The following is a 27,292-nucleotide window of genomic DNA, read 5'->3' as shown; positions in this document are numbered from 1 at the left end:
GCTTAACTAGTACATTCCTGAATTGCTTTAAACCCCAAACCCCCGTGTTTGTTTACAAATTAAGTTATTTATTTATTTATTTTTACAGTTTTACATTCAGCCATTACAGTTGAAATTAGCGAAATTAAAAAGAAAAAGGTTTTTTCTCTCCGTCTTACGGAACCTCGGGGACCGGACCTAACCTAACTTTCTTAAATGTCCGAAAGCCGCTAAGAGTTAAGGGGGAGAGTGCGCAATCCCGCTCACACTTACGGGTTCGACCCCACGCGGTAACAATGAGATTATTATATGGAGTGTCCAAGGTGTGATCGAATGATAAGTACTTGTATAGTTGATATTTGAAAACTCGACTATGAGTTTGATTCCGTGCTTCGGAACGCGTGTTAAGCCGTTACTTCCGGGGTATTGCTTTATCGATAGTATTAATAAAGCAATACTATCGATAGTAGATCGATATAGATGATTTCCAAGGTCAACAATCGATAGTCTAAGGGTTGTAATAATAAACTAATCTCAGCTTCGAGACTGCCCTTAAGATCACGTCAATGTGACAGTTCTTATATAAAAACAGAGACTTGAGCATGATCTTGAGGGCAGTCTCAGCTAAGATTCGTTTATTAATACCACCCTAACTATCGATAGTTCGGGAACACTAGTTTGTAAGTAAATAATGTCGATAGTATCGATAATATTGGCCGTGTAACGATAGTATTGGTCTAAATGAGCTAAAAGCCGCCATTGCTAGCCCATTGATGACGTAAGTGTTGCCATTAAATTGGTATCTCCAACATTCCAAGGATTTAAATTGTATTACTGACTAAAGTACTTAATTCACTCGACATACTAAAAGTTCAAAATTGCCTTGCGAAGTAAATTAAAAACATAAGTCGTGGGTAATTTATTTTTTACAAAATGGCAACTGAGTGAAATGTTAACTGTCACTTTTGAGCATACCAGCGGGCCTAGCACTGTAAGCACGCGACTTTTTCTCGCCGCGACAGAGATCGTCTGTCTCTTTCTGTGCAGTACTCTGAGAGAGTGACAGGTGACGTATGTTGAAGCGAGAAAGAGTCGCGCGCTTACGGTGCTAAGCCCACTGGTTTTATTATACCATGCTATCGATAGTATAGATGTAATTGTATGTAAATGACCTTAATATGATCATATATCTTGATGGACAGGGCAGGTGACTCCGAAGCAAGTGTCCCCGTAGTCGAGGCACGGGTAGGCGGCCGGCTTGAACGGCTCCGCCTTCGCACAGAACTGGACCACCCTGGAATTACCATGAGGAGCTCAGTGGCGCAGCGGTAAACGCGCTCAGTCTGCGATTGTTGAAGTTAAGCAACTTTCGCAAAGGCCGGCCATGGGATGGGTGACCACAAAAAAAAAGTTTTCATCTCGAGCTCCTCCGTGCTTCGGAAGGCACGTTAAGCCGTTGGTTCCGGCTGCATTAGCAGTCGTTAATAACCATCCGCACTGGGCCCGCGTGATGGTTTAAGGCCCGATGTCCCTATCCATCCATAGGGAAGGCCCGTGCCCCAGCAGTGGGGACGTTAATGGGCTGATGATAATGACCCCGGAGGCCCCAGGTTCGAATCCCGGTGGGGACACTAAAATCACTTTGTGTTCCCTAGTTTGGTTAGGACATTACAGGCTGATTGTCCGAAAGTAAGATGATCCGTGCTTCGGAAGGCACGTTAAGCCGTTGGTCTCGGTTATTACTGATGTAAGTGTAACCCTGACAGGGTACAGGCTGACAGGGTTACTAGTGAGCCGCCAAAGGCCCCTGACATGGCTCATGTAACGACTACTCACTTACATCAGTAAGTAGTAACAGAGACCAACAAAACAACAAAAAATAAAATATATTATATATAAGTTATTAATAGAATCAGGACTAACCCGTAGTCGCCCTTCTGCATCCACTTGGGGTCAATGGTTTTGAGCATCTCGTACCGTCCCTTGGGCATACCGCATATTGTTTCCGATTTCACTGTCCGCGCGGCTATTATTGGAGCTGGGATGAAGCCTGCAATTAGCAAAGTGAAGAATTTAGTTCTTGAATCATTTCCCCTTCTTTTCGAGTCAATGCTGATGATTACGGTACCTACCCACCATCTAACTTTATATTAAGTCATACCTGTCATTTTCTTATCCGCCGAAAAGGAAAGGGACAGAAGGTTGACAACTGCTAATTTTAAAATGAAAGAACGAATGAACGAATTCATTTTAAAATGAATGAATTTTAAATGAATAGACTGGGCGAATAAAATCTAGCCGATTGCCTCGTCGACGTGTGCTATCAACGTAAGTCTGCCGGGTTATTGGCCAATAACAAATAAAAAAAAGTAATAAGAAATTTTGGGGTTTTTATAAATGTCAACGTAAAATTGTCGTGTGTTCCACAAATTTTATTTCTTTACTTGCGATTACCCGTCTCTTTCCTTTTCGGCGGATAAGAAAATGACAGAAGAAAGTCACCCCCGCAACTCTGTTTATATATTCATCTTCTATTGAGGTGGGTAGACCCACAAGCCAAAATAGACAAAAAAAATGTAGAAATATTTAAAAAAAATAAATATTTATGTTTTGTTTATTTGTGTATTTATTTGTTGTTGTGTGTTTATTTTATTTTTATGTAGAAATATTTTTATATTTTATTCTTTTTTTGTTTTCGTTTTCCCCAAAGGGTAAGGCAAAGGGAACTATGCCCATACAGCCATGTCTTACGTATTTTTTTTCTTGATGAATAATGAAATGATGAAAGGTGATGATGATGAAACCTAAGCCCCCACCTTCGGAATAGACTCCTACTCCGAACCCCAAACGAATTAACTCAAAAGTCCGCATAAACTTTCGAGTTATGAAGCGGCTTCCTGGCACGAAGCGAAAATAGGCAGATACACTTTGTTTATTGAATACTCCGATATAATAACACTCGCGAATGTCTTCCGACTAACTTAATGCGATCATTAACCACAAAACACCACTTCGTATTAATTAATTATATTATTCAATGAAGAAAGCAACTGTCAAAAAAAAAATATTTTAAATAATATTTTTTTTGTTTCTTTTTTTCTGACAACTCACCCTGCATAGAAGGTTCCAGGCCTACAGTGTTGACACAGTTGCGTTCACCAACCAGCTTCCTATAGTTAAGATCTCCTTTGAACAATATCATCACGGCGGTTTGCAATTTACGATACATATTTGGCATGAGTCGCTTCATGTCCCTGTACGGGTGAGGATAGGTCCAATAATCGTCACACTGAAAAAAAAAAATAACGATAAAAACTGCCTACATCTCACTATATTATATAAAATTCAATATCTCTTATACTTAAAGGTTGCCTGGAAGAGATTGCTACTTAGCAATAAGGCCGCCTATTGTACTCTTTCTATTAAAAATTAAATTAAAAATTATTTATTCATCACACACAAGTAATAAGTTTACAAAAGTTTGGAATAGCTTTGTATGATTGCCTCGAGTGTGTGATCTGGAGCCTAAGCTAGGGCGACCCTGTATTTCAGGACTCCAGGTCCCCACCCGCGAATCGCTTAACTAAAATAGGTGCAAAAGAATTGATATCAGGTCTGTGTGTGCATGTATATATGTGTCTATATGTCTGTGTATGAGTGTGTGTGTGTGTGTGTGTTTGTGTGTTTGTGTGTGTGCGCGCGTGCGTGTGAGTGTGTGTGTATGTGTGCGTGTGTGGGCGTGTGCGTGTGTGCGCGCGTGTGCGTGTGTGTGTGTTTGTGAAAGAAAAAGATTATTGTAGGACTTCCAATAAGGCCTCTGTATCGTCATAATTCTTTTTGAACAGCCAATTACGAACTATGGATTTACACTGGTATTTTGTTTTATTATATATGTTTAAATGTATATTTAATTTATTGTACAAGTGGGATGCAAGAAATTCGTATTGCCTTCGAAAGAACGTTGTGTGGTGGGTTACAGTTTTGCAGATTTTACTTAATTTACGTTGGGAAAGTTGGAGGGAGGGGTCGTATTTAAGTGTAGCATGTTTGTGCAGTATAGTGTTTAGGATAAAAAGTTGTCTAATGCTAAGAACTTCACATTCCTGGTATAGTTTTTCAGTTCGGTATCAAAATAAATAAATTCTATTTCTCTTTTGTATTTTGTTTTTTCCTGTTTGTGCAATAAAGTATTTGTTATGTTATGTTACTTCTCCCATCAGGGGGGTTAAAATAGCTACATCGAAGCAATTCATCAAAGAAAGCAATATTGCTATTTGACATATTTATGTTTGCATTGCGCACTTACTTTCATATGCGCAAATGTCAAATAAATGATGAATTCCTTCGATGTGGCCATTTTAACCCCCCAGGTGTCGCTACTGTTGTGTTCTTAAATTTTGACATTTCTCCATACTACATAACATACGATGTTTTCCTTCACCGCTGAGCACATGATAATCATTTATGATCCAAACATGAATTCGAAAGCAAATTCGACAATCATTGGTTAAGGTCTGTGCTGGATTCGAACCTGCGACCTCCAAGTGAGAGGCCAGCGTTCTACCAACTGGGCTACCGCGGCTTTTTTAAGTTCGAGTAAAATGAGACTCACCAGCACAAGAAACTGCCCCTCATTCACGTAGGTGCTCCAAGCCTCCCCCAGTTGTCTGAGGTTGTCCGAAGTTATGTTTTTGGTGGGCGTTTCGCCCTCCGCCGGCGCAGGCTGACCCGGCATTTCTACAATATACAATATACAGAAGTATATTACAATATACAACAACAAATATAATATACACGGTATTTCTGCAATATACAATATACCGAAGTATATTATATTATATATATTACAATATACAACAAATATAATATACACAACAATACAACAACAGAGGTACATCCTGAACCATGAACTAAGTATCCATGCCAACGTGATAAGTGGTGAGCCGTATCGCTGTCTATAAAGGTCGAGTCAACTGTGTTAGTGAAAACTGCACTTGAGATATATGGATAACTCGTTGGTGCAAGTCCGTTGCTGGAGTTTGGACTGGCACTCCCTGATAGAGAAGCAAACCAGTGTACCACAGGACTTCAGTGATCATGCCAGGTTTGGAATACAGTAGGGAGTGTAAAAATAAAAGAAAAAAGATCCAACTTACGTTTCAACTCGACAGTTTTACTGAAGGCTGCATTCTTGCAAGCACTTATAAGGTAGCTGTAACATAAATTTAATCCTTTTAAAATTAGATAGATAGATAGATAGATAAAAACATTTATTTGGTCTACAGACACACATGCATACAAAAAGAAAAAGATTAGATACAGACAACCAATCAACAGAGACGAAGCTCTGTATTAAACACGCCAGGTATGTATGTGTGCTGTAGCAGCGCAAATCGGTCATAGCTCAGCGCAAGTTTTTGCTCTCACGAACAAAACGCTGATTTTCAGCTACAACACGGCTGGAGAAATCCGCGGGTACGGCAACCGAACCAACCGATGATGCCCGCCAATAAAATACGATACTGAAAAAGTTGTATAAAATAATAGTATACTGTACATAAATAAATACACTTCTCATCAAAAAAATCGAAACACTTCCGTTTTCATTGTTTCTGTCCGAATTTAACACAAAAAAGAATTCATACGATGAAAAAAAATACATAAATGTATAGCTGGCAGTTTGGCCATTACAGTAATAAGCGAAAATTCTAAATTCAAAATTAGAATTTCATTTGTTTATCTTATAAACGAAATGAATCACTGTTTTGAGACAAATGTGTGTTTAGGGTTGGAGTACATTTAGCGTTTAAAAACTAAAAATTGGCGCCTATCCTTAAACTTTTTGTTTTTTATTTCAATACTGTGACTTTGGGACGTCTGAAAAAAGGTTTTTTTTCTAAAACGTATGGATACTTCGCCCACAGAAGCCGCCCAAGTTGTGGCATTGCTGGATTCTGGCCTTAGTCAGCGTGTTGTGGCTGCAAGACTGCATCTAAGCCTGTCATCTGTTCATAGAGTCTATAAACGTTATCGGGAGACTGGTTTGTTCACGCGCCGTTCAGGATCTGGCAGGAATCGGGTCACTTCTGAGCGAGATGATCGATTTATTGTAACAACTTCTTTAAGAAATCGACGCCTTAACGCTTTTCAACTGCAGCAGCGGCTTCGTGTTGTACGAAGGGTGGCTGTAAGTGACGCTACAATTAGAAGAAGGTTGAAGGATCGTGGACTGGTACCGCATAAGCCAGCAAATGGGCCGAAATTAACTGCAGACCATCGAAGAGCGCGCCTTAACTTTGCACGTGAGCACCTAAATTGGTCATACCTACAGTGGAGCAAAGTTCTCTTTTCTGATGAGTGTAAAATTATGCTGTATGGTAACGACGGAAGGAACAAGGTCTACAGAAGAGACGGAGAACGCTATGCACAATGCTGCATTGAAGAAAAGGTCAGCTATGGTGGCGGTTCGTGGACGGTTTGGGGAGGAATCAGCGCCGACGGTAAGACAGAGCTTGCTTTCGTGTCTGGGCCACGTCTGCCTGCACTAAACTGTCATCGGTACGTCGAAGAGTGTCTCGAGCCTCATGTGATGCCCTATGCACATTTTATTGGCAACGGCATCATATTCATGCACGACAATGCTAGGGCTCACACCGCGGGCGTCGTACGAGATTATCTTAACGAAGTCGATATCTCTATTATGGAATGGCCAGCAAGAAGCCCGGACATGAATCCCATTGAACATCTGTGGGATGAATTAAAGAGACGAATTCGAGCAAGAGATCCTGCCCCAGAAACACTTAGCCAGCTGCAAGATGCAATCCAAGAGGAATGGGACAATATACCACAGCATGTGATCGTGACTCTCATCCGATCGATGAAGAACCGTATGGAAGCAGTAATTAGAGCTCGGGGAGGGAATACAAGTTATTAAATAAACGTTTTTTAGCTTTTTTTTTCATTTACGTGTGTTGTTTTATCCATTTCCTTTATACTCCATACGGAATAAAAATGACTCATTTAACAAAATACGAAACCTATGAAAAATTCATTTAAATTTAGAACATTAACATTAAGATTTGATAAGCTCATATTACTCACTATTAAACGGCATTTAACATTTATTCCTAAATGTACACATTTTTCTGATAATCCTGACAAAACGTAAACTTGCAAGGTGTTTCGATTTTTTTGATGAGAAGTGTAGTTGTATGATATATAGGTTTTTATTAAAACAATTTTACATAATTAGCACATGTTGTTAATGTAATTAGTATATATATAGTATATTTGTATATGTGTGTGTATCTATTCATATAATTATATTATATCAGTTTGTATTATAAAATGAAAAAAAAAAGCATAAATACTTTAAGTTTGCAACTTGTAAAATTTAAATTTAAAAATTCTCGCCACTTATGCAACATCCTATGAATTTACCTGTTTCTGTATATCCAAAAGTAGAGATTTCATTTGTTCCTTAAAAGTTAGTTTAGATTTCAAAGCCCTTATCGGTGGTGGGATATTATTCCAACACTTTGTTGCATGGTAGCGAAAACTGCCAGCAAATGCAATTAGTGCTATAATATTGTTAAAATACATGTGGGCATGTGGCTAAGTGAGTAATAAATTCAAATTCAAAAATATCTTTATTCAGTAGGTAGGGGAAGACCAAGAAGAGCTTACATGGAACAGATTAAAGGTTAACGTCGTGTCTTATAGGGAAGTCAAGGAATTGGCCTTTGATAGACTGGAATGGAAAATGCTACACGGACAAGAGTGTGGCTCTTAAATTGATAATGATGATGAACATAGTTACACTTTCAATCGTCATTTTTTACATAACGAACGTCTCATCCGCCTAAAACTACTGCCGCTTCTCACAAACTGTATAGCCGGGGAAAAGAAGCTGCAAGAAAAACCTCGGCACAGGGCCCTAGACGTTCTTTTTTTTTTAAATCATAAAATATTATTATACAATTGAGTAATTTAGCTGTCTAATATCAGTTCTCAGACAGTTAATCCCATGCATTCATATCTTCTAAATAATCAATAACCTTAGATAGGTGAGTTTAGATGGTTATGTGTGAGAAGTAAACGAGTGGCTTGAGTAGTACAGAAGGTATAGAGTATAGAAGGGATGCATAGACAAATTGAGTCTTCTTCTTATCGTGTGGGTTGTGAGGTGGAATACCCACCTCATCAACCCTGGTGTCAGGGTTATTACTGAGCCGCCAAAGGCCCCTGACATGGCTCATGTAACGACTACATACTTACATCAGCAAGTAGTAACCGGGACCAACGGCTTAACGTGCCTTCCGAAGCACGGATCATCTTACTTTCGGACAATCTGGTGATCAGCCAGTAATGTCCTAACCAAACTAGGGACCATAAAGTAATTTTTGTGATATGTCCCCACCGGGAATCGAACCCGGGACCTCCGGATCGTGAGCCCAACGCTCAACCACTGGACCACGGAGGTCGTTAATTGAGTAAGAAAAAAACAAGAAAGAGAAAGAATGATGATCCGCGCTTCGGAAGGCATGTTAAGCCGTTGGTCCCGGTTACTACTTGCTGATGTAAGTATGTAGTCGTTACATGAGCCATGTCAGGGGCCTTTGGCGGCTGAATAATAATCCTGACACCAGGGTTGATGAGGTCATCTACCTCTCAACCCACATGATAAGAAGATTACGAATGTTAACACGACTCACTTGAAATCCTGCGGAGTGACGTCAGACACGAACCAGGGATATTTCTTCACGTGGAATCTCACCTAAAATACAACATTGAACATTATATTTATACAAAGGAAATTTAAACCCATAGCATAAAAGAAAGAAGCTGGAAAGGCCTTACGCGCATTTAGCCACATGACGTGGTAACTGTCTCACTTTCTTAACTTGTTCATAGTTACATTGTTACGAAACGCGGTGTACAAATCAGAAAACAACGTACGGACGCCCCGCACAACAGCGTGGAATGCTCCTTCACCACTAATTTAAGAGCCACGCTCTTGTCAGTGTAGCATCCTCCATGCTACTTCTTAGGGAAAAATAGGGCAGTGGTTTCCCTCTTGCCTTCCGCCCCGCAGTACTCTGTCTGACGCGAGCGGGATGGCGCCCAGAGTTAAAACAATTAACTTACCTTATTTACCATTCCTTGGGCTAGCAAGAAATGTGCTAAACACATGTCCGCGAACAACTCAAATCCAGCGTTATCACAAACGATATCTGTAAGAAAAAATAAATAATAATTATTTATTTCAGGTATTACCCATATAGAATAGAATTAGTGTTAGTAACAAATATGCTTAGGTGAATATTAGGGAAAATAAAATAAAATCATACTCAAAATTTAAAATTAAAATAAAAATCAAATTCAAAATTAAAAACAATTTAACTAATTTAATCGGATTTTAGTGTCTAAGAATAAAATATATTATTATTAGACGAATGCAAACGATTATTGAAGGTAAGGTTCTAAAAGAACGCCTTAGTAGAATAGAATAGAATAGAATAGAAATGTTTTATTGCGACCATGTGTTCGTACAAATTGTGGTGTTATAAAAATACAGAAGTAAGTATTATAATATCAACATGGACCCGGTAAGGGCACTGCAACTGTTAGAGAGGACAACATACTTAATTATTAGTCAGCGATACAATTTGTATTTATTATACTTACTATATTTTAACAATATTATTGCACTTATGTTTTAAGTATTGTTTTATATGTTTATTATGATTTAATTTATAAAATATTATTAAAATTTATTCATTTTAGTTTATCATTTATATATTCATTGACTGTGTAATAGCTTTTAGTGATAAGTAGTAGCTTTAGTTGTTTTATAAAAGAATTAACGTTGGTTTCATTTTTAATAGTATCAGGAAGGTGGTTATATATGTATTTTGATTGACATAACTAGTGGGCTATTGGTGTGCAGTGCTAGTAGCACAGTTAGAAGAACGCTTGACTCTCACTGTAAGGTCACAGGTTCCAATCCCACCACAAGCCTAAACCAATCTTCTTATCGTGTGGGTTGTGAGGTGGAACATCAACCTCATCAACCCTGGTGTCAGGGTTACTATTGAGCCGCCAAAGGCCCCTGACATGGCTCATGTAACGACTACATACTTACATCAGTAAGAAGTAACCGGGACCAACGGCTTAACGTTTGCCTTCCAAAGCACGGATCATCTTGCTTTCGGACAATCAGGTGATCAGCAATGTCCTAAGTAAAGTAGGGATCACAGAGTGTTTTTTTGTGCTATGTCCCCACCGGGATTCGAACCCAATTCGCCTAAACCAATGATTTTCTTGTTTGCGAGTTCCAGTTTGGATAATAAATGATTACCACGTGCTCAGGGGTGAAGGAAAACGTCGTGAGGAAACCCACATACCCGAGAAATACGTTTTGGAGGTATGTGACTTAACCTGTATTGGGCTGGTTTTCCCTTCGCGGGTTGGAGGGCCAGACAGGCAGTCGCTTCTGTGAAAGACCGGACCTGTCAAACCTGTCCTGTCAAAAAACGGGATAAAGCTAAAGGAGAAAAGAAGAGTCATCATCTCCCTAACATTATCCCGTTTTTCACAGGGTCCGCTTACCTAACCTGAAGATTTCACAGGTCCGATTTTTTACAGAAGCGACTGCCTGAACTTCCAACCCGCGAAGGGAAAAGCAGGTTAGGTCACATACCTCCCAAAAATGCGCTAAAAGAATAAAAAAAGAAGGGTATTTTATTAATTTTAATCAATTTCCCTCTCTGACGAAATAAATTTGTACTATAATTTATTTATTTTGTTTAATTATTAAGCTGACTTGTTTTAATTGACTGCAACTTAAAAATTTGCATACCTGCTTGCCGGCTGAATACACGGTTAATTGTTTTCCTATTTACATTTGCTATAAGAACTAGGTAATTATGAATATTACGAATACGGGCAAAAGGAAATGGCTCAGCTTGTGCTGTGATGGAGCCATGCTATGGCGCCATCCAGCGCTGGTTTTCAGTCATTTCCTCTTCCTGGGATATTGTGCGGAAGTAATTGTCAATTCTATTTATACTGTATTCTCTGCAAATAAATGATTTCTGATTCTGAATGTTGAATGTTGTTGTTGATGTTTGAATGTTGCAATACGAGAAATTCAAAAAAATGTTAAAGTTATTATTATTGGATAAATGTATATATGATATAAGAGAATACACGAATACCTAATTATTACTGAAGTTTGCTATGTAAGTATCTAATCTCAAATGACTATTTTTTTTTCTTTAATTTCTATATGTGCTTTTACATTTAATTATAAACATTATTTAAATATTTGTATACCTATCTGTAGGTGGAACATAGAGAACTAACTGTAACATAAACCTGTAACACCAATTTTATGTACTTATGTTCAATGCAAATAAAGAATCTGAATCTGATTCTGAAAGAAAGACAAAAGCGAAGTCATACGTACCGAAAAAGACACAGGAAGGTATGCAGTACTTAGCGGGGCAGGGGATCTTAGGAGCCTCCTCGGCTGGAGCACCCTCTGCGGCCTCCGCCGGCGCCTGGGGCGGAGCCGGCTGCAACGCACAAACATACGTGTCTACAACATCTAACTCAACTAATAATCTTATCGGTCTAAGTAATATTAGTACTCAATATTCTAGACAGATGGCGCTGGCTGCTTTATGACATTACATAGATCGAAAGAATTTCGCATGGACAGGAGGAAAACCCGTTGGTGTAATGGTTAACACGCTCGTCCCGGATTGGCAAGAGCTGCGGGTTCAAATCCCGTCAGTCAGATTTTTCTTTCCATTTAATTTTCTCGTTGTGAGTTTCCCTAAGCAAGCAATAAAATAGGTACAGTGAAACCTGGTTAAGTGAGACATCAAGGGACCTGCAATGTCGTTTCACTTATAGAGGTATTCCACTTACCCAGTGTCTCAGATATACAGGTATAAATAAATATCTGTCTCATTTACAGAGGGTTCCATTAATAGAGGTGAGAATACAGGTTATTTCAGTTATACAGGTGCGATCATTAAATAAAATAACGTGTTATGTATTTTTCAAATAAACATCTGTATGATAGTAAAGCGAAACTAAAAATGAAGGTAATTGAAGCTCAAAATTTGTACTTACGTACTTGGAATTACGTGTGGAATTTGTGGGTAGAATAAGAATGAGTAAACAAACAATGTTATCTCAGTTACAGAAGTTTATGCATATACAATTTACTCGCTGTCTCAGTTATAGAGGTAACTATGATGATAAATCGAAAGAACGAATCCCAGATATAGAGGCTTACCTCGTCCCACTAACAGAGGTAATTCAGTGCCAAAATGTTGGGACCTCAGCATGCGTTCCAGTTATGGAGGTTTCTCACTTATCCAGGTCCCACTTAAGCAAGTTTCACTGTATTAGGTTGTGGCGTACGTACTGTCTATACGCCACCAAGATTAATTTGGGCCGCACCCTTACAATTTGGAGAAATCATCTATATCTTTCTGAATCTACTATGACGTTGCCCGACGTTAGCATGCAGATCTGGTATGGACTGTAGTGATCACTGCTATAGAACCCACAAGGTTACGTCACTTTTGCAATGCTTACTAAACTAAATACAAAACTAAATTATTATTTTTCGAACTAAAGGACAGTCAAAACGTACCCTCCACTAACAGATTCCAGACATATCTTATTCGAAGCGTCTTAGACAGTTGATATTTCTAAACCCTATCGATTTCGAAGCTAAAATTGGTAGTCTTTTTAAACTACTTAAAATACGTATATGGTATCTGTTAAGACCTTACTTCATAGGAAAGGTATCTGTTGGAAGGGGGGGACAGGTCATTCAATTACGATCATTGTCTTTTATTTATAGGTAACATGTGCCGACTACGGTTTTGGGCAATTTTTATATATTTCTTTTAAAGAACGTCTAGGTCCCTACGCCGAGGTTTTTCTTACAGGTTTATTCAATACAACAACTACAAAAATAATCATTATCCAGAACAGTTTTAACTTCTTTAGTTTTTCTTTAACTACATACATACATAAACAGCCTATATACGTCCCACTGCTGGGCACAGGCCTCCCCTCAATCAACTGAAGGGGGTATGGAGCATACTCCACCACGCTGCTGCAATGCGGGTTGGTGGAGGTGTTTTTACGGCTAATAGCCGGGACCAACGGCTTAACGTGCCCTCAAAAGCACGGAATCATCTTACTTTTTTGGACAATCAGGCGATTCAAGCCTGAAAAGTCCTTACCAAACAAAGGACAGCCTCACAAAGTGATTTCGACAATGTCCCCATCGGGAATCGAACCCGGACCTCCAGATCGTGAGCCTAACGCTCTAACCACTAGACCACGTAGGCTGTTTTATTTAACTATAAAATAATAAATCTATGAAATTCGTAATAATTCTACTGCAACTAACGTCTTCGCACTTCGGTACCCCGGCCAAAGTCGCAAATCTATGACAACTGCATTTGGCTTTGAACGGCGCTGTCTTACTCTGTGAAACAGCAGTAAAAGGAATATTTATTTATTTATATATTGTTTTAAGTTTACGCGGTTATTATCATAATTAAAGCACACAGTAACGGCAATATCGGGAGTCTCATATCTCCATTTAAACGCGGTAAGAACCCGTTACTATGTGCTTTATTTATTTATTTCCACATATAACAACATTACAGGGTGATCTAAAGTCAAGTCAAGTCAACTCGTGATCGGGTGCTGCGTATGTCGACAGGCCTGCTTCTGTCAGGGAGCTCATAAAACACTGTCTCTGTGATAAAGTCACATAAACTCTTTATTTTTCACATTCCTTCCACCGACTGTAATTGGAATACTATTGTATTTAATTTAATAAATTACGTAATACAAACTGGATTTAAAAAAAGAAAGGAAAACATGAAGCAGTAGGACTAGGGCCCTGTGCTGGGAGGTTTTCTGGCCACATCTTTCCCTCAGCGTTACAGATTCCGATGTGGTAGTAGTTTTACAGCTAGTTACATAATATGTAATTAAGTTTTTGACGTTAAAAAGCGCTAACTTTGTAAGCCAATTTTGAAAAATAAATATTTTTGAATTTGAATTAAAGCGCTGTATGGCGAGAAAACTATATACAGGGTAGGGAACGCAATCCCGACTCGAGATCGCAAATTCGAGATCCCGCGGGATTGGAAATATCAATCCTGCGAGATCCCGAAATTTTCGATGTCTGAAAACGATAAAAACTGCTTGTTTGTGATAGTGAGGTTAAACAAAATATTTTTGAAAGGAAACAAAAACTTTTATTGTTTAATATTACTAACTAAATAATTAAGTTTTCTTTGGAAATCAGCATAATCAAAACAAAAAGTATAACTCAAGGGGATTCGCCCAATCCCGTCAATCTCGAAAAATTAAACGACATCCCGCGAGATCGGGATTGCATCCCGTAATACTGCTTGTTAGTGACCGCACCAAATACTGAGGGGGATGATTCATCTCATGATTAACTCAGAATCAAGTGAGCAAATGGTAATAATTAATGATCCAAACATGAATTCGACAATCATTGGTTTAGGCCTGTACTGGATTCGAACTTGCGACGTCAAAGTGATTGGCAAGCATTCTATCAACTAGGCTACCACGGCTTGATTCTGAGTTAATACCAAGTGGAATTTTCCGTCGCAACGTTAGTTAATGGAGATTAAGTTTACTTACATTTTCGATAGCAGTTCTCATTTTGTCGCCCTTATTAGTGATATTCTCAAACGCCTTTCCTGAATCGTCGACTATTAACTGTACAAAATATAAATACCATATTTAATTATCTGCACGATTTTGCTTTACATTTGACTAAAATTGAGTATTTGATCGCATAATAAACAAATCTTGCAAGTAGTATATTATTGCGTGACATTCTGCGAAATGGACATTCTGCTAAATGGGCATTCTGCGAAATGGACATTCCGCTAAATGGACATTCTGCGAAATAGGCTTTCTGCGAAATGGACATTCTGCGAAATGGACATTCTGCGAAATGGGCATTCTGCGAAATGGACATTCCGCGAAATGAGCATTCTGCGGAAAGGGACGTTATGCGACCAGCGGACATTTTTTGACTTACCCTTTCCTTAAAGTTCAAGATCATCACAAATGGATCCAAGTAACCTGGATCTAAGGGCGCAGGCGGAGCTCCGCCCTTCTTGCCCTTGCCTTTCTTGCCCTTAGGCGGTGGCGGAGGCGGAGCCCCAGGGGGCGGCGGCGGCGGCGGGGGCGGAGGCGGCGGGTACATTGCCATGGCTACCTGGTCACCCGCAGAGAACGACATGTCGCATCTGTTTGCCCATACTGCTATCTGTGAACAAGGATTTTATAAGAGTGATATTACATACACAAAAAGAAAAAATATCAAAAGTAACAATTGAAATCAATCAAAAAATTAATTGAAAAAAGAAAAGATTATTAATTGAATATTTTTTAATTAATTACTTATTGAAATTTCATTAGAAACTGTACATGATTTGTATTTAAAAAATATATAATCAGTTACTCTTTAATTTGTTTACTTTAGTTCTTACTTTTTACTACTACTGTACGTCAATTTATTTATGAATTTTAATAAAGAAAAATGTAATAACAATTGTGACATTTACTTGTTATTACATTTATACTTGTTTTTTTCTATGACGTCACAGGTTGCTTTTTCATACAAATTCCATAGTAATTTCGTGTTTTGACGTTTAGTAAAAAAGTAACTGATTTTACTGGTTGGAAACTAACCATATACCCGAGTAATGAGAAAAATAGGTAATAGTGCTAATTCCTGTAAATACCATCTAATTTTATTTCAAGTTATACCTGTCATTTTCTTATCCGCCGAAAAGGAAAGGGACGGGTAATCGACAAGCATAAAATTTATGGAACACACGTCAATTTAACAACCGTCTAAAAATTTTACATTGGCCAATAACCCGACAGAATTAAGTTGACAGCACACGTCAAACGGTTTGCATACCAGCGAGATACCTTTTTGATTCGCCCGGGTTATTCATTAATTTACTCATTCTTCCTAAAATTAACAGCTGTCAATCATCCGTCCCTTTCCTTTTCGGCGGATAACAAAAATGACAGGTATAACTTAAAGTAAAATTAGGAGGTGTCTGCAGGAATCGGGGCCAATTACCACTGTAGCAGAGTACAAACTCTGCACATACTGGCCTTTCGTTCTGATCATCATCATTTTAAATTACGAAATTCTCATTCCATTCCGCATTTCCTTTCATTTTACTCTCTTTTGACTCACTGCATCCCCGACCTTCATTAAAACAACACAAGTGTATTATACTGTTTAGGGCCGTGCCCTCTAATTCTTGATTCTTTTGTGAAGTGTGTATATTGTGAACTATGTATATTCCTATACTGTTTGTGAAGTGCTTTTAATAAACTGTATATACTCCTGCTTGCTTCTAATTTATCATCGTTATCACCAATCACTCCCCTACTCTGCCGGCACGTCGGGATACCATATCCTCACCACCCAGCGTGCCGCACCACGTTAAATCTCAACAGCGAAATCTATATTGTTTTTTAAGAAAACAACTCACTTTGAGCAGTATCCCAAAGTCCTCCTTCCTCTTAGGTTTCTCTGCCTTATTGAGCATTGACTCCATCATCCTGTCGGCTATCACGCACATCGGCTCCAGGTTGCCTTGGAAACCAGACTCCTTCTGCTCTTTGAACGGGTCGAAGTTGTTTAGAGATGGGCTGTGGAAAAAATACATACAGGGTGTTAGTGACATCGTAACGAATAATGAAGGGATAATTTAGTCCTTATAAGTAGTTACTATAATTTGAGCAGTATCCCAAAGGTCACCTTCATTCTTCGTTCGGAGTAATCTGACCCTGTTTCGTGCAACGATTCAGGCCAGTAGACTACAAAAGTGTAAACTCGCCCGCAAGCCATTATATTCCTGACGAAGTTTTCCTTCACCACTGAACACGTGATAATATTTTTTATCATACAACAATACTCCACCTAACAACCCACACGATACAAACATGAATTCAAAAATCATTGATTTAGACCCGTGCTAGGACTCGAACCTGCAAACTTACAGTGAGAGTTGTCTCTTTCTTCCAACTGGCCTATCACGGCTCTTGTTATAATGAATAAACATTGTAATAAATCTACAGGGTGTTAGTGACATCGTAACGAATACTGAGGGGGATGATTCAGCTCATGGTTCTGAGTTAATATCAGGTGGAATATCCTGTCGGTTTTTTTTTTATTATTTTTTTTAATTACTTTCAGTTCCATACTTTGCAACGGAAAATCCTAATTGACTCAGGAGCTGAATCATCCCCCTGAGTATTCGTTACGGTGTCCCTAACACCCTGTATATTTTTTACAATGTTTATTCATTATAACAAGAGCCGTGATAGGCCAGTTGGAAGAAAGATTTGGAGTCTAAACCAATGATTTTCGAACTTGTTTTCGAATTCATGTTCGGATAATAAAAAAAAATATTCACGTGTTCAGTGGTGAAGGAAAACTTCGTCAGGAATATAAAGGCTTGCGGGCGAGTTTACACTTTTGTAGTCTACTTTTTCACACTTTTTTGTAGGCTACTGGCCTGAATGGTTGCACGAAACAGGGTCAGATTACTCCGAACGAAGAATGAAGGTGACCTTTGGTCCAAACTATATTAACTAATTAAAGGGCTAAATTATCCCTTCATTATTCGTTCGGAGCAAACTGGCCCTGATTCGTGCAACTATTCAGGCCAGTTTCCCCGGCTATACAGGTTGTGAGAAGCTGCAGTAGTTTTAGGCGGATGAGACGTTCGTTATATAAAATATGACGATTCAAAGTGTAACTATGTTACCTACTGAATAAAGACATTTTTGCAATATGAATTTGAGTAGACTACAAAAAAGTATGAAGTGCAAATTCGTCCGCAGGCTGTTAAGTGGGCGATTTGCGTAGCCCAGTTTACTCACTAAAGCTCGCATGCTTCCCTCAGCCGTCTGTAAACATAGCATTCGGTGAAGGCCCAGGTATATCCGAAGTAGTTAGGAGGGTCTGCGTTATATATCCATTCGTTCCATTTCTTTGTCTCTGGTGTGTTCACTGTGAATTCACTGTAGTTCTTGTTTGTCACTAGTTCGTTTTTTAATTTGGACACGTATTGTATGTAGCTTTGGAGGTCACCGTCGTTCTGTGGGAAAAAACAAAAAATATAAAAAACCAGCCAAGTGCAAGTTGTACTCGAGGACGAAGGGTTCCGTACTATTGTAAATAATCGCGCGCATTATTATTCTGGTCGAAATAAAGAGAAGCAATCTAGGTAGCAAACTTCATTCTGTGATCCAAATATCAAGCAACAATTAGTTTTATATATGCTTCTGCTATTACATTACATTTTTGAATAATTATGTACCCCAGCAATGAGAAAATAGGTAATTATCACTTTAAAAGTGAACAACGCCATCTATCGTGTGTTTGGGGAACGTTGATAGGAAAGTCCCTCTTTATACGACTGCTGTATTTTCAAGTAAAGCGCGCGCTTAAACTGCGCAGGCGCTGCTACTGCTTATGTTGTGTCGAAGCATTTTGTATCGCTTTATGTTATAGTATTATATTGGCCCCGATTCCTGGACACACCGCCTAATTTTATTTTAAGTTATATCCGTCATTTTCATATCCGTCGAAAAGGAAAGGGACGGATGATTCACAGCTCTTAATTTTAGGAAGAATGAGTAAATTAATGTGTCGGGTTATTGACTGATGTAAAATTTTTAGACGGTTGGTTTAGATTTGTGCTTAAAATTGACGTGTGTTCCATAAATTTTATGCTTGTCGATTACCCGTCCCTTTCCTTTTCGGCGGATAAGAAAATGACAGATATAACTTAAAATAAAATTAGATGGTATTTACAGGAATTAGCACCATTATAGTATTATACTGTTTAAAAGAGGAGCTCGGTGGCGCAGCGGTTAACGCGCTCGGCCTGCGATTGTTGAAGTAAAGCAACTTTCGCAAAGGCCGGTCATAGGATGGGTAACCACAAAAAAAAAGTTTTCATCTCGAGCTCCTCCGTGCTTCGGAAGACACGTTAAGCCGTTGGTCCCGGCTGCATTAGCAGTCGTTAATAACCATCAATCCGCACTGGGCCCGCGTGATGGTTTAAGGCCCGATCTCCCTACCCATCCATAGGGAAGGCCCGTGCCCCAGCAGTGGGGACGTTAATGGGCTGTTGATGATGAGTGTTTAAACATTAAAATATGCTTACAGCTCCCGTCTGGGTTTTGATAGTGCCACCTTCTCTCGAACAGTAATCAATCACTTTTGTCAATATGATAGGTAACCTTTCCTTCAGAGAGTAGTACGCGTAACTCCTGAAAAGAAAAAGGTAAATTAGGTTTATTATTCATCATCACTAATTTAAAAGCCACGCTCTTGTCGGTGTAGCATTTTCCATGCTATTTTTTTAAGAGAAAAATTGAGCAGTGGTTTCCCCTTGCTTTCCGCCCCGCAGCACTCTGTCTGACGCGAGTGGGATGGCGCCCAGAGTGGTCTATTTCAAAGCCGTACTAGGACTCTGTCCTCTGCCTCTGAATAGTACTGACGGTTGTATTATTAAATCCACACGAATGTGCGCACCGGTAACGCGTAGAGTGTTTATACAGTGCATCGACGGACAGGGCGACGCGCTACGCCGATCCTAACAATCTGGATACAATAGGTAGGTACCGCGCGGCCGTCTCGCTTACGGGGTGTTCACACTGCACTTACCTAACTCCGCTCCACTTTATTGAAATATATTAAACAAATTAAATCCAAAATATTGAAATTGTATAATATATGTAGGAAAGTGAGAATGCTATGTAAGGATAATGAATGGGAATTTGGTTGTTTAAGGTGTGAAAGGAGGATGGTTAATGAATGGGACGTAAGGCAGTTTTTAAAAGTAAGAGAGGGGAGTCTTTGGAGTGATGTCGATCGGGTGAGAGGATTTTATTTTAATATGATTTGTGGAAAATATAAGGAGTAAAGACATTTAAAATATCCCGTGTTATTTCTATATCCCACATACATATATAATTTCTACATATTATACACCTACCTTTTAAATTACGATAGCGACCGTCAAAAATTAAAATAAACGCGCCGAAAAGCATTCCCAGGTATTCAAGACATTACAAAAATATTTTTATAAAAAAATTATGTAGACATTTATTTATGTAACAGTTTTTGTTAAATAGTTTAAAATAAAATCTTTTAATTAAGTAATTAATTTAAATAAATCTTGTCATCACATCACACAACAGTACAGGTAGTAAATAAATAAAAGAACTACATATTCAAGCCTTCAAAGTTTGCTATTTAAACAGGGATTTTGAGGAACTGCTGAAAGACTAAGGACTGATCGAAAAAAGAAGGACTGATTACAAATTACAAAATAAAAGATCGAGGTCCAATATTGATCGTGACGTCAGAATTCAAACGCACCCTGACAGTTCTATTTAAAAAATCGTTTTGAAGAATGGGTCAAGTTATTATATAACGGTCTATTGTGTCACTTAATTTTTTTTCGCCATTCGAGTTGTTTGTTTCAATATTATTTATATCGATACAAAATTGGCGGGTCCCATTTCCAGGCGTTTCTGACTTAACCAGGCTCTAATTATCAAAGTTCTATATCTATAGGTCTAAAATTTACAAAAATAACGAAAACATACAATGTATTTGACTCCATTATAAAATAGAATAAAATTCCTCAAAAAAATCCTAATAATGAAAAATATTAATTTTGTATAAAATAATACAAAAAAAAATACATAAAAAAGTCGCCGCCCGAACAGGGACTTGAACCCTGGACCCTTGGATTAAAAGTCCAATGCTCTACCGACTGAGCTATCCGGGCTATATCGGACATGTCCGTATACACAACAGGACCCTTCGTCTGATTCGATCGACAACCAGAGTTTCACTTTCGTAATATTTAGTACCTTCCGAGTAGTGTAAGAAAAATAATAGTACCTTTACAGTTAAACAAAAAACTTGAATTAATTTCCAGCAGGACCCTCCGTGGTTTGAAGGTCTTCAGACCATTGGTGTATATCCCTGTATAGCGGTGCATTAGTACCTTCAGATTATCTTCGTTTTCTTTTAAAACAAATATTAGTTTATAAGAAATAAATCTACAAAATTTTTATACTGCCAGCAGGACCCTTTTTTGTTTTGGTGCTTTCAGTCCAGACATTCATATTTCCTAGCAGCAGTATATTAGTACTTTTCAAAAAAATATCGCTTAATTAAAAAAAAATGTATTAAAAAGTAATAAGACTGATTCTTTATCAGAGAAAATATTCTAACACTTTTATTTATGTGATGCAACCAATGATCTACTATGATCTTTATTAACCCACGCCGAACAACGTTTGATTGATAATTTCTATTGGTAATTGTAATTTTGATTGGTAATTGTAATTTTGATTGATAATTCCTAATGTAAATTTTTGTAAATATAATTTATTTTTTGTTATAATTTTCATTGTGTTTTCCTTTTTGACGATATTAAACTACGTACCTACCTAATATAACATGAAAACTGATTTTTATTTCATTGGTTGCATCACATAAATAAAAGTGTTAGAATATTTTCTCTGATAAAGAATCAGTCTTATTACTTTTTAATACATTTTTTTTTAATTAAGCGATATTTTTTTGAAAAGTACTAATATACTGCTGCTAGGAAATATGAATGTCTGGACTGAAAGCACCAAAACAAAAAAGGGTCCTGCTGGCAGTATAAAAATTTTGTAGATTTATTTCTTATAAACTAATATTTGTTTTAAAAGAAAACGAAGATAATCTGAAGGTACTAATGCACCGCTATACAGGGATATACACCAATGGTCTGAAGACCTTCAAACCACGGAGGGTCCTGCTGGAAATTAATTCAAGTTTTTTGTTTAACTGTAAAGGTACTATTATTTTTCTTACACTACTCGGAAGGTACTAAATATTACGAAAGTGAAACTCTGGTTGTCGATCGAATCAGACGAAGGGTCCTGTTGTGTATACGGACATATATCGGACAGCTCGAAATTATCATTCGCGTTCTATAAACGCCAAATGTGACTCATTTTACAAATAAAATAACTTGTTTAGGAATTTTATCAATTTGACGATAACAATACGGTTGATTTTCGCTAAGCAGTGTTTACGTATTTTATTGTTCTTTGATAGTTTTTAGTGGGATTTGCCAATTTATGTAATTTTATCACGCCATTTCCTTTGCAGGGAGGGTAGCGTCACTAGCAGCTTTACTCAATAGTTTAGGAAAAAAGACAAATCGTCTTGAATATCTGCTCCATTGCAGGGTTGGTAGAAAAACCTCAAACCCAAAGCAATGCAGAATTCCTAAATTGATCAAACCAGGAATCAAATCGGACCTTGAACCGATGATTAATCAGTCACGTATTCACGCCCATAATCCCTAATGGGGTGGACAGAGCAAGACAAAAGCAAGCAAATGGCAGGTACTTTTGATAGCATGTCCTAAGATGGATATCATGAAGCGTACGTTCAGGAAGACTTCAAGCAGTTGAATTTGTTCTGTTTTTTGTTCCCGATTGTCCCGAAAAAGTAATATAATTCCGTGCTTCGGAGGTCACAAGCCGCTAGTCCCCGCTATTAGCCATAAAACATCGAACCTACAGTAGAGCAGTGTGGTAGGGTATGCCCCATACCTCCTCTGGTTGATTGAAAGGAGGTCTCTGCCCAGCTGTGGGATATATACATAGGCTGTATTATGTTGTTTTTATTCCAGCATTGAATGCCAAGGAAATATGTTTCTATTTGTCCTTTAACATTATATCACAAAGTCAAATAGATTTGTGTACATATAGAATTTTATGGCTCTAATTATTCCTATAAAGATTAGGTAAAAGAGAAATGTCATAGTAAATATAGTTTTATGATACCTTTATACTTAGTTGTTATCTATGGATTATTTGTTTGTATGTATAACCATTAGCTCTTAACCAGAGGAGCTCGGTGGCGCAGCGGTTAACGCGCTCGGTCTGCGATTGTTGAAGTTAAGCAACTTTCGCAAAGGCCGGTTATAGGATGGGTGACCACAAAAAAAAAGTTTTCATCTCGAGATCCTCCGTGCTTCAGAAGGCACGTTAAGCCGTTGGTCCCGGCTGCATTAGCAGTCGTTAATAACCATCAATCCGCACAGGGCCCGCGTGGTGGTTTAAGGCCCGATCTCCCTATCCATCCATAGGGAAGGCCCGTGCCCCAGCAGTGGGGACGTTAATGGGCTGGTGATGATGTATAACCAGTATAATAACATACATAATTATATCTCTCTTCTCTTCTAATGCTTTTAGCCCTGTTGGGATGTAGGGCTCGAATAAAGATTTCCACTCCTCGCGATCTTTTGCGGCATCTCTGGCTTGCTCCCATGACATGCTGAGTTTTCAACTCTTAGTCAACCTAACGTCGCCAGGTCTCTTTGAGCCGCCCCTTTTGCGTTTTCCATGCGCACACCAGGTGAGAGCACAGCTGTGTTTGTAATAGTTTTAGGCCAGAACATCTTTAATATTTGCCGTAAGCATTTATTAAGAAACACCTGGAGTTTGGCGGTTAAGTCTTTCCTGACAAACCTTGTCATAATACACAGTCGGACAACGCAGTTGGTTCAACCATTATATTATACAGTGATACGGCTCACGACCTATTACGTTGGTATAATGGAAAATACATATTTACTTAAAAATTCATACCTACTTTTGACAATTTTATGTTTGTTTTGACCATCTCATAGGCCCTGTGGCACCGACTATAGTTTGAGGAAATTTATACGCTTTAATGGCCTTTCGTCTGCAAGGAATTCATAGTATTTTTTTTAATCTAGAGTTGATTAATTAAAAAACAAAACTCAATAATTATTATAAACAGAATATTAAGATGTAAGAAATATTTACCTTTCCCTTTTGCAGTAAATAGGTAAATTCAATAAAAAAAAATCATCACTTCATTACACAAATAAAACATAAGAACTTTCTTTTTTCAAAAAAATGTTGGGTTAGATTAGGTACAAGTAGGATTTTATGTAAAAAAATTAAAACGGCATTTAAATAAATATTTGTGTTCTACAGACAAATGTTCAATAACTTATTTGCCACTAGTAGGTGAGTAATTATGATGTTAATTCATCTATATTCATTTATAAAAAAAAAATATGTAAGTGGTACTTATAAAAAAATGTGTCACTGTAATGTAAAGTTGTAAAATTAACAATGATGAACCAAAAATACTAGGAATAAATAATAAAAGCAGTGATAGTCATACTGTTTTCCTATGAAAAATAAATGAAATCCTTCTAATATTATAAAATTATATAAAAGTTGAGAAAAGTCCAAAAAATTATTACTTTTTCGAACAAGATTCCAATTAGACTATTTAGATACCTAATTTTATAGGTACCCTCCCATCCTTGTAAACCCAAAAAAAAACTGTCAAAAATGTATTATTCAAAGTTGCATTACTAAAGCACCTATGAGACTGGCATGATAAACCAGGGTGTTCAAAGCCTCATTCAAAATTGGAAAAAAAAGCTGCGAAAAAGGAGATTCGTTTACAAACCTTCGGAAAGTTCCCTGCAGAGGTAGATTTATAGGAGTTGTAGTGTCCAAAAACATGCTAGGTTTAACCTGTTTTATAAACGGCCCACCATAGATGAAATCGGGTGTAGTTCCATCTTCATCGTCTATCACGGATACATAGTTGCCTTTGGCTGGTGCAGGCACGGCACTCTGCCTGGGACTAACACCAGGACTTTGCTTACTCTTCACGGCTTTCACGTCACTCATGATTCAGATTTACAGTAATTTTTCACTTCATTACGGAGAATTTTGATAGTGTTTAGATGGGGCCCGGTTTGGTTTGGTTTGCAAATGTTATTTTTGTTATTTGGCCATGGCAAAATGGAAATTGTGAATTTTGAATCTGACAGTGACATTGACGTTTGTGGAATACGCGTTCGTGGAGAATGCTACGATTTTGTTGAAGTTTTATAAAAACAGAAATAAATACAGTGCCATGATTTTAATTAAAATGGAAACCGTATTTATACAAACAGCAACTTATTAAGATTTAAATATTATTTTAATGATTATTTTAGCATTTTATATGCATTTAGTTATCTAACCAAATGTACCTATCTCTATAAACAAAATTATGCCGCGATGATGGGTATGAGGATTTATTTTGAGAATTTTCTTTTGTTTTAATTAGTGGTAGAGTTGCTTAGGTCAGGAAAAACAAATTCAACACAGAATTTACTGAAAAAGTAACTAGATAACTAGAACGAGTAACATGACTTTTCCCTAAACTGTTCTTACCTTCCATATGCTGCGCAAAAAGTCGCATTTATAGGAGTAGCTATCCTCATAACAGGAAGGTTTTCTGTATCAATAGGACAATCGTAATTCGGCATTTTTGATACTTCACTTTATATACAATAACAAAAAGCGCGCGAAACGCGTCAACTCTTCTCGATTAAAAACAAACTTATGAATTTGTTGTGATAATACGTTTGGCCGTGATATTAAAGATAAAAATAGATTAGCTGTTTGGCTCAATTTGATATCTCCTGTCATTGAGGGACTTTTATACATTCCAAAAAAAAAACCAGTGCCTGGGCTAGGTTTACCTCACCCCCCACTTAATGCGCGTGTACGATAACGTCAATGTGTAGTGTCTGTGTAAAAAGAGGTTTTTTGTGTGAAGTGTCCAGGGTCTATAGTTATATAAACCACACATCCCATAGGCTTAGTAAAAGCGCAAAATCAAACAAATAATAAATTAGTAATGAAGCATATATTAACTTACAACCATGCTTATTGTTAGTTTACATAATACATGCAAATATAGAAAGTACCCAGTGTACCAAATAAAAGTTAGATAGGTAAACGAAAACATAAAAACCATTTTTGGGTTTGAAAATAAGTATAAAGTTCTTTTCGTTTACCATTTAAAAAAAAAACAGAAAAATCAAACTGTTAGTTCTAAATTATTCAAAACAGGCAATCAAATTATATTCTAGTTGATATCTATAATATTTACTTAGAATTAACATGTTGCCATATGCAATAATGTCAGTAATCTTCCAATGTTAGTAAAAATTCATCAACTCAGAAAAAAAATTGGTGTATTTTTTTAAACTAAACTTTGAAACATCATTTATACTTTTAAGACTATTTTATTATTAACATTATGAGAAAAAAAGGCATACATTTTTGCCTATTCAGGCGGATACAAACTTAATTTTAGTCTCACAACTTTTAAACTAGTCCTGTCCTTCATTTACAGTAAAAGCAAGAAAGAGATAACGAAAACATAAAAAGCTAAAAGCTAGTTGTAGTCCTGACAAATTAAATTAAAATTAAGTTGGCGATTGCCCGAATGGGCTCCATTAAAACTTAATAAAAACAAATAGGTATAGTTTAGTTTAAAAAAATACAAGTTAATTTTAAAATTACTGTTTTAACTAGTTCATAAATTGTTAAAATCTGAAAATCAAATGTTTGCATTTACTCTTGAGTACCTACGTATTTAAAATGTAAAAACGTCAAAAAATTATATCTATTTAGCCTAAATAAATCTATGAAGTATTTGTAATACTACTTTTGTTTATTATTAGAGTAAAAATACTTCTAGCAGCTCTACGCTCTCGGCACAGTAACCCCTCACCGCGCTCGGCGCGAATAGGGAGATGAAAGTAGTGTTTTACAACTATCAAACTAAAGTTAGGTCTGCTCGAGAACCTACATCATTTTTTTATATCAGTCACCATAGCATAATTTATATACGAAATATCGCTAAAAACGATAACGTCACGATCATTTTCTTTAAGAAATAAGTATAACTGTCAAGTCATAATTTTTACTTCAAAAATCCGTAGAATTCAGCCAATAAAAAAAAACAAATGACAAAATTATTATACCAATCAACCAATACACGTAAAATTGGTGTCTTTCGAAGTGTCTTTAAAATTTAAACATATGTAATGTGCAAGTTGTTTTCAGCTGCATCAATATTAACAGACACTTAAAATACTGCAACATGACACAAAATCTATCTATGTTAAGTAATATAAATATTTCAAAACATACCATGATTTTCAGTATTTTCATAGGTAGAATATTTTTGTCAGCTGTTCTTTTCTTTTATATTTTTTTATAAATATAGCTCAATTAATTTTACAGCCAGACAGAAAGGCTACTAGGCCAG

The 27,292-nt window shown here is 37.3% G+C and overlaps 1 protein-coding gene and 1 non-coding gene across 4 annotated transcripts; both read right to left on the bottom strand.

Moving 5' to 3' along the window:
- Positions 1 to 861: 861 nt before the first annotated feature.
- LOC126378080 (damage-control phosphatase ARMT1) lies at positions 862 to 25,554 on the bottom strand. Of its 3 annotated transcripts, none has more exons than XM_050026225.1 (15): positions 25,402 to 25,554; positions 19,275 to 19,380; positions 17,983 to 18,200; positions 16,587 to 16,746; positions 15,107 to 15,337; positions 14,701 to 14,778; positions 13,424 to 13,501; positions 11,450 to 11,558; positions 9,127 to 9,212; positions 8,694 to 8,755; positions 5,136 to 5,191; positions 4,592 to 4,716; positions 3,091 to 3,268; positions 1,903 to 2,029; positions 862 to 1,273 (listed from the first exon to the last, which is right to left on the bottom strand). In XM_050026225.1, the coding sequence occupies exons 1-15, from the start codon at positions 25,494 to 25,496 to the stop codon at positions 1,162 to 1,164; spliced, it is 1,821 nt and encodes a 606-aa protein (XP_049882182.1). In that variant the 5' UTR covers positions 25,497 to 25,554; the 3' UTR covers positions 862 to 1,161. The 3 variants fall into 3 exon arrangements, with proteins under 3 accessions (XP_049882182.1, XP_049882180.1, XP_049882181.1); XM_050026223.1 differs by lacking the exon at positions 25,402 to 25,554 and adding an exon at positions 24,644 to 25,005; XM_050026224.1 differs by lacking the exons at positions 13,424 to 13,501; positions 25,402 to 25,554 and adding an exon at positions 24,644 to 25,005.
- Positions 20,837 to 20,909, bottom strand: Trnak-uuu (transfer RNA lysine (anticodon UUU)). The gene has a single exon. It is a non-coding gene; the product is annotated as a tRNA-Lys (tRNA).
- Positions 25,555 to 27,292: the final 1,738 nt, after the last annotated feature.

The sequence above is a fragment of the Pectinophora gossypiella genome, chromosome 25 (assembly GCF_024362695.1).
Source record: "Pectinophora gossypiella chromosome 25, ilPecGoss1.1, whole genome shotgun sequence".
In the NCBI taxonomy this organism is placed as follows: Eukaryota; Metazoa; Arthropoda; class Insecta; order Lepidoptera; family Gelechiidae; genus Pectinophora; species Pectinophora gossypiella.
This window is presented reverse-complemented; position numbering and strand designations above follow the sequence as displayed.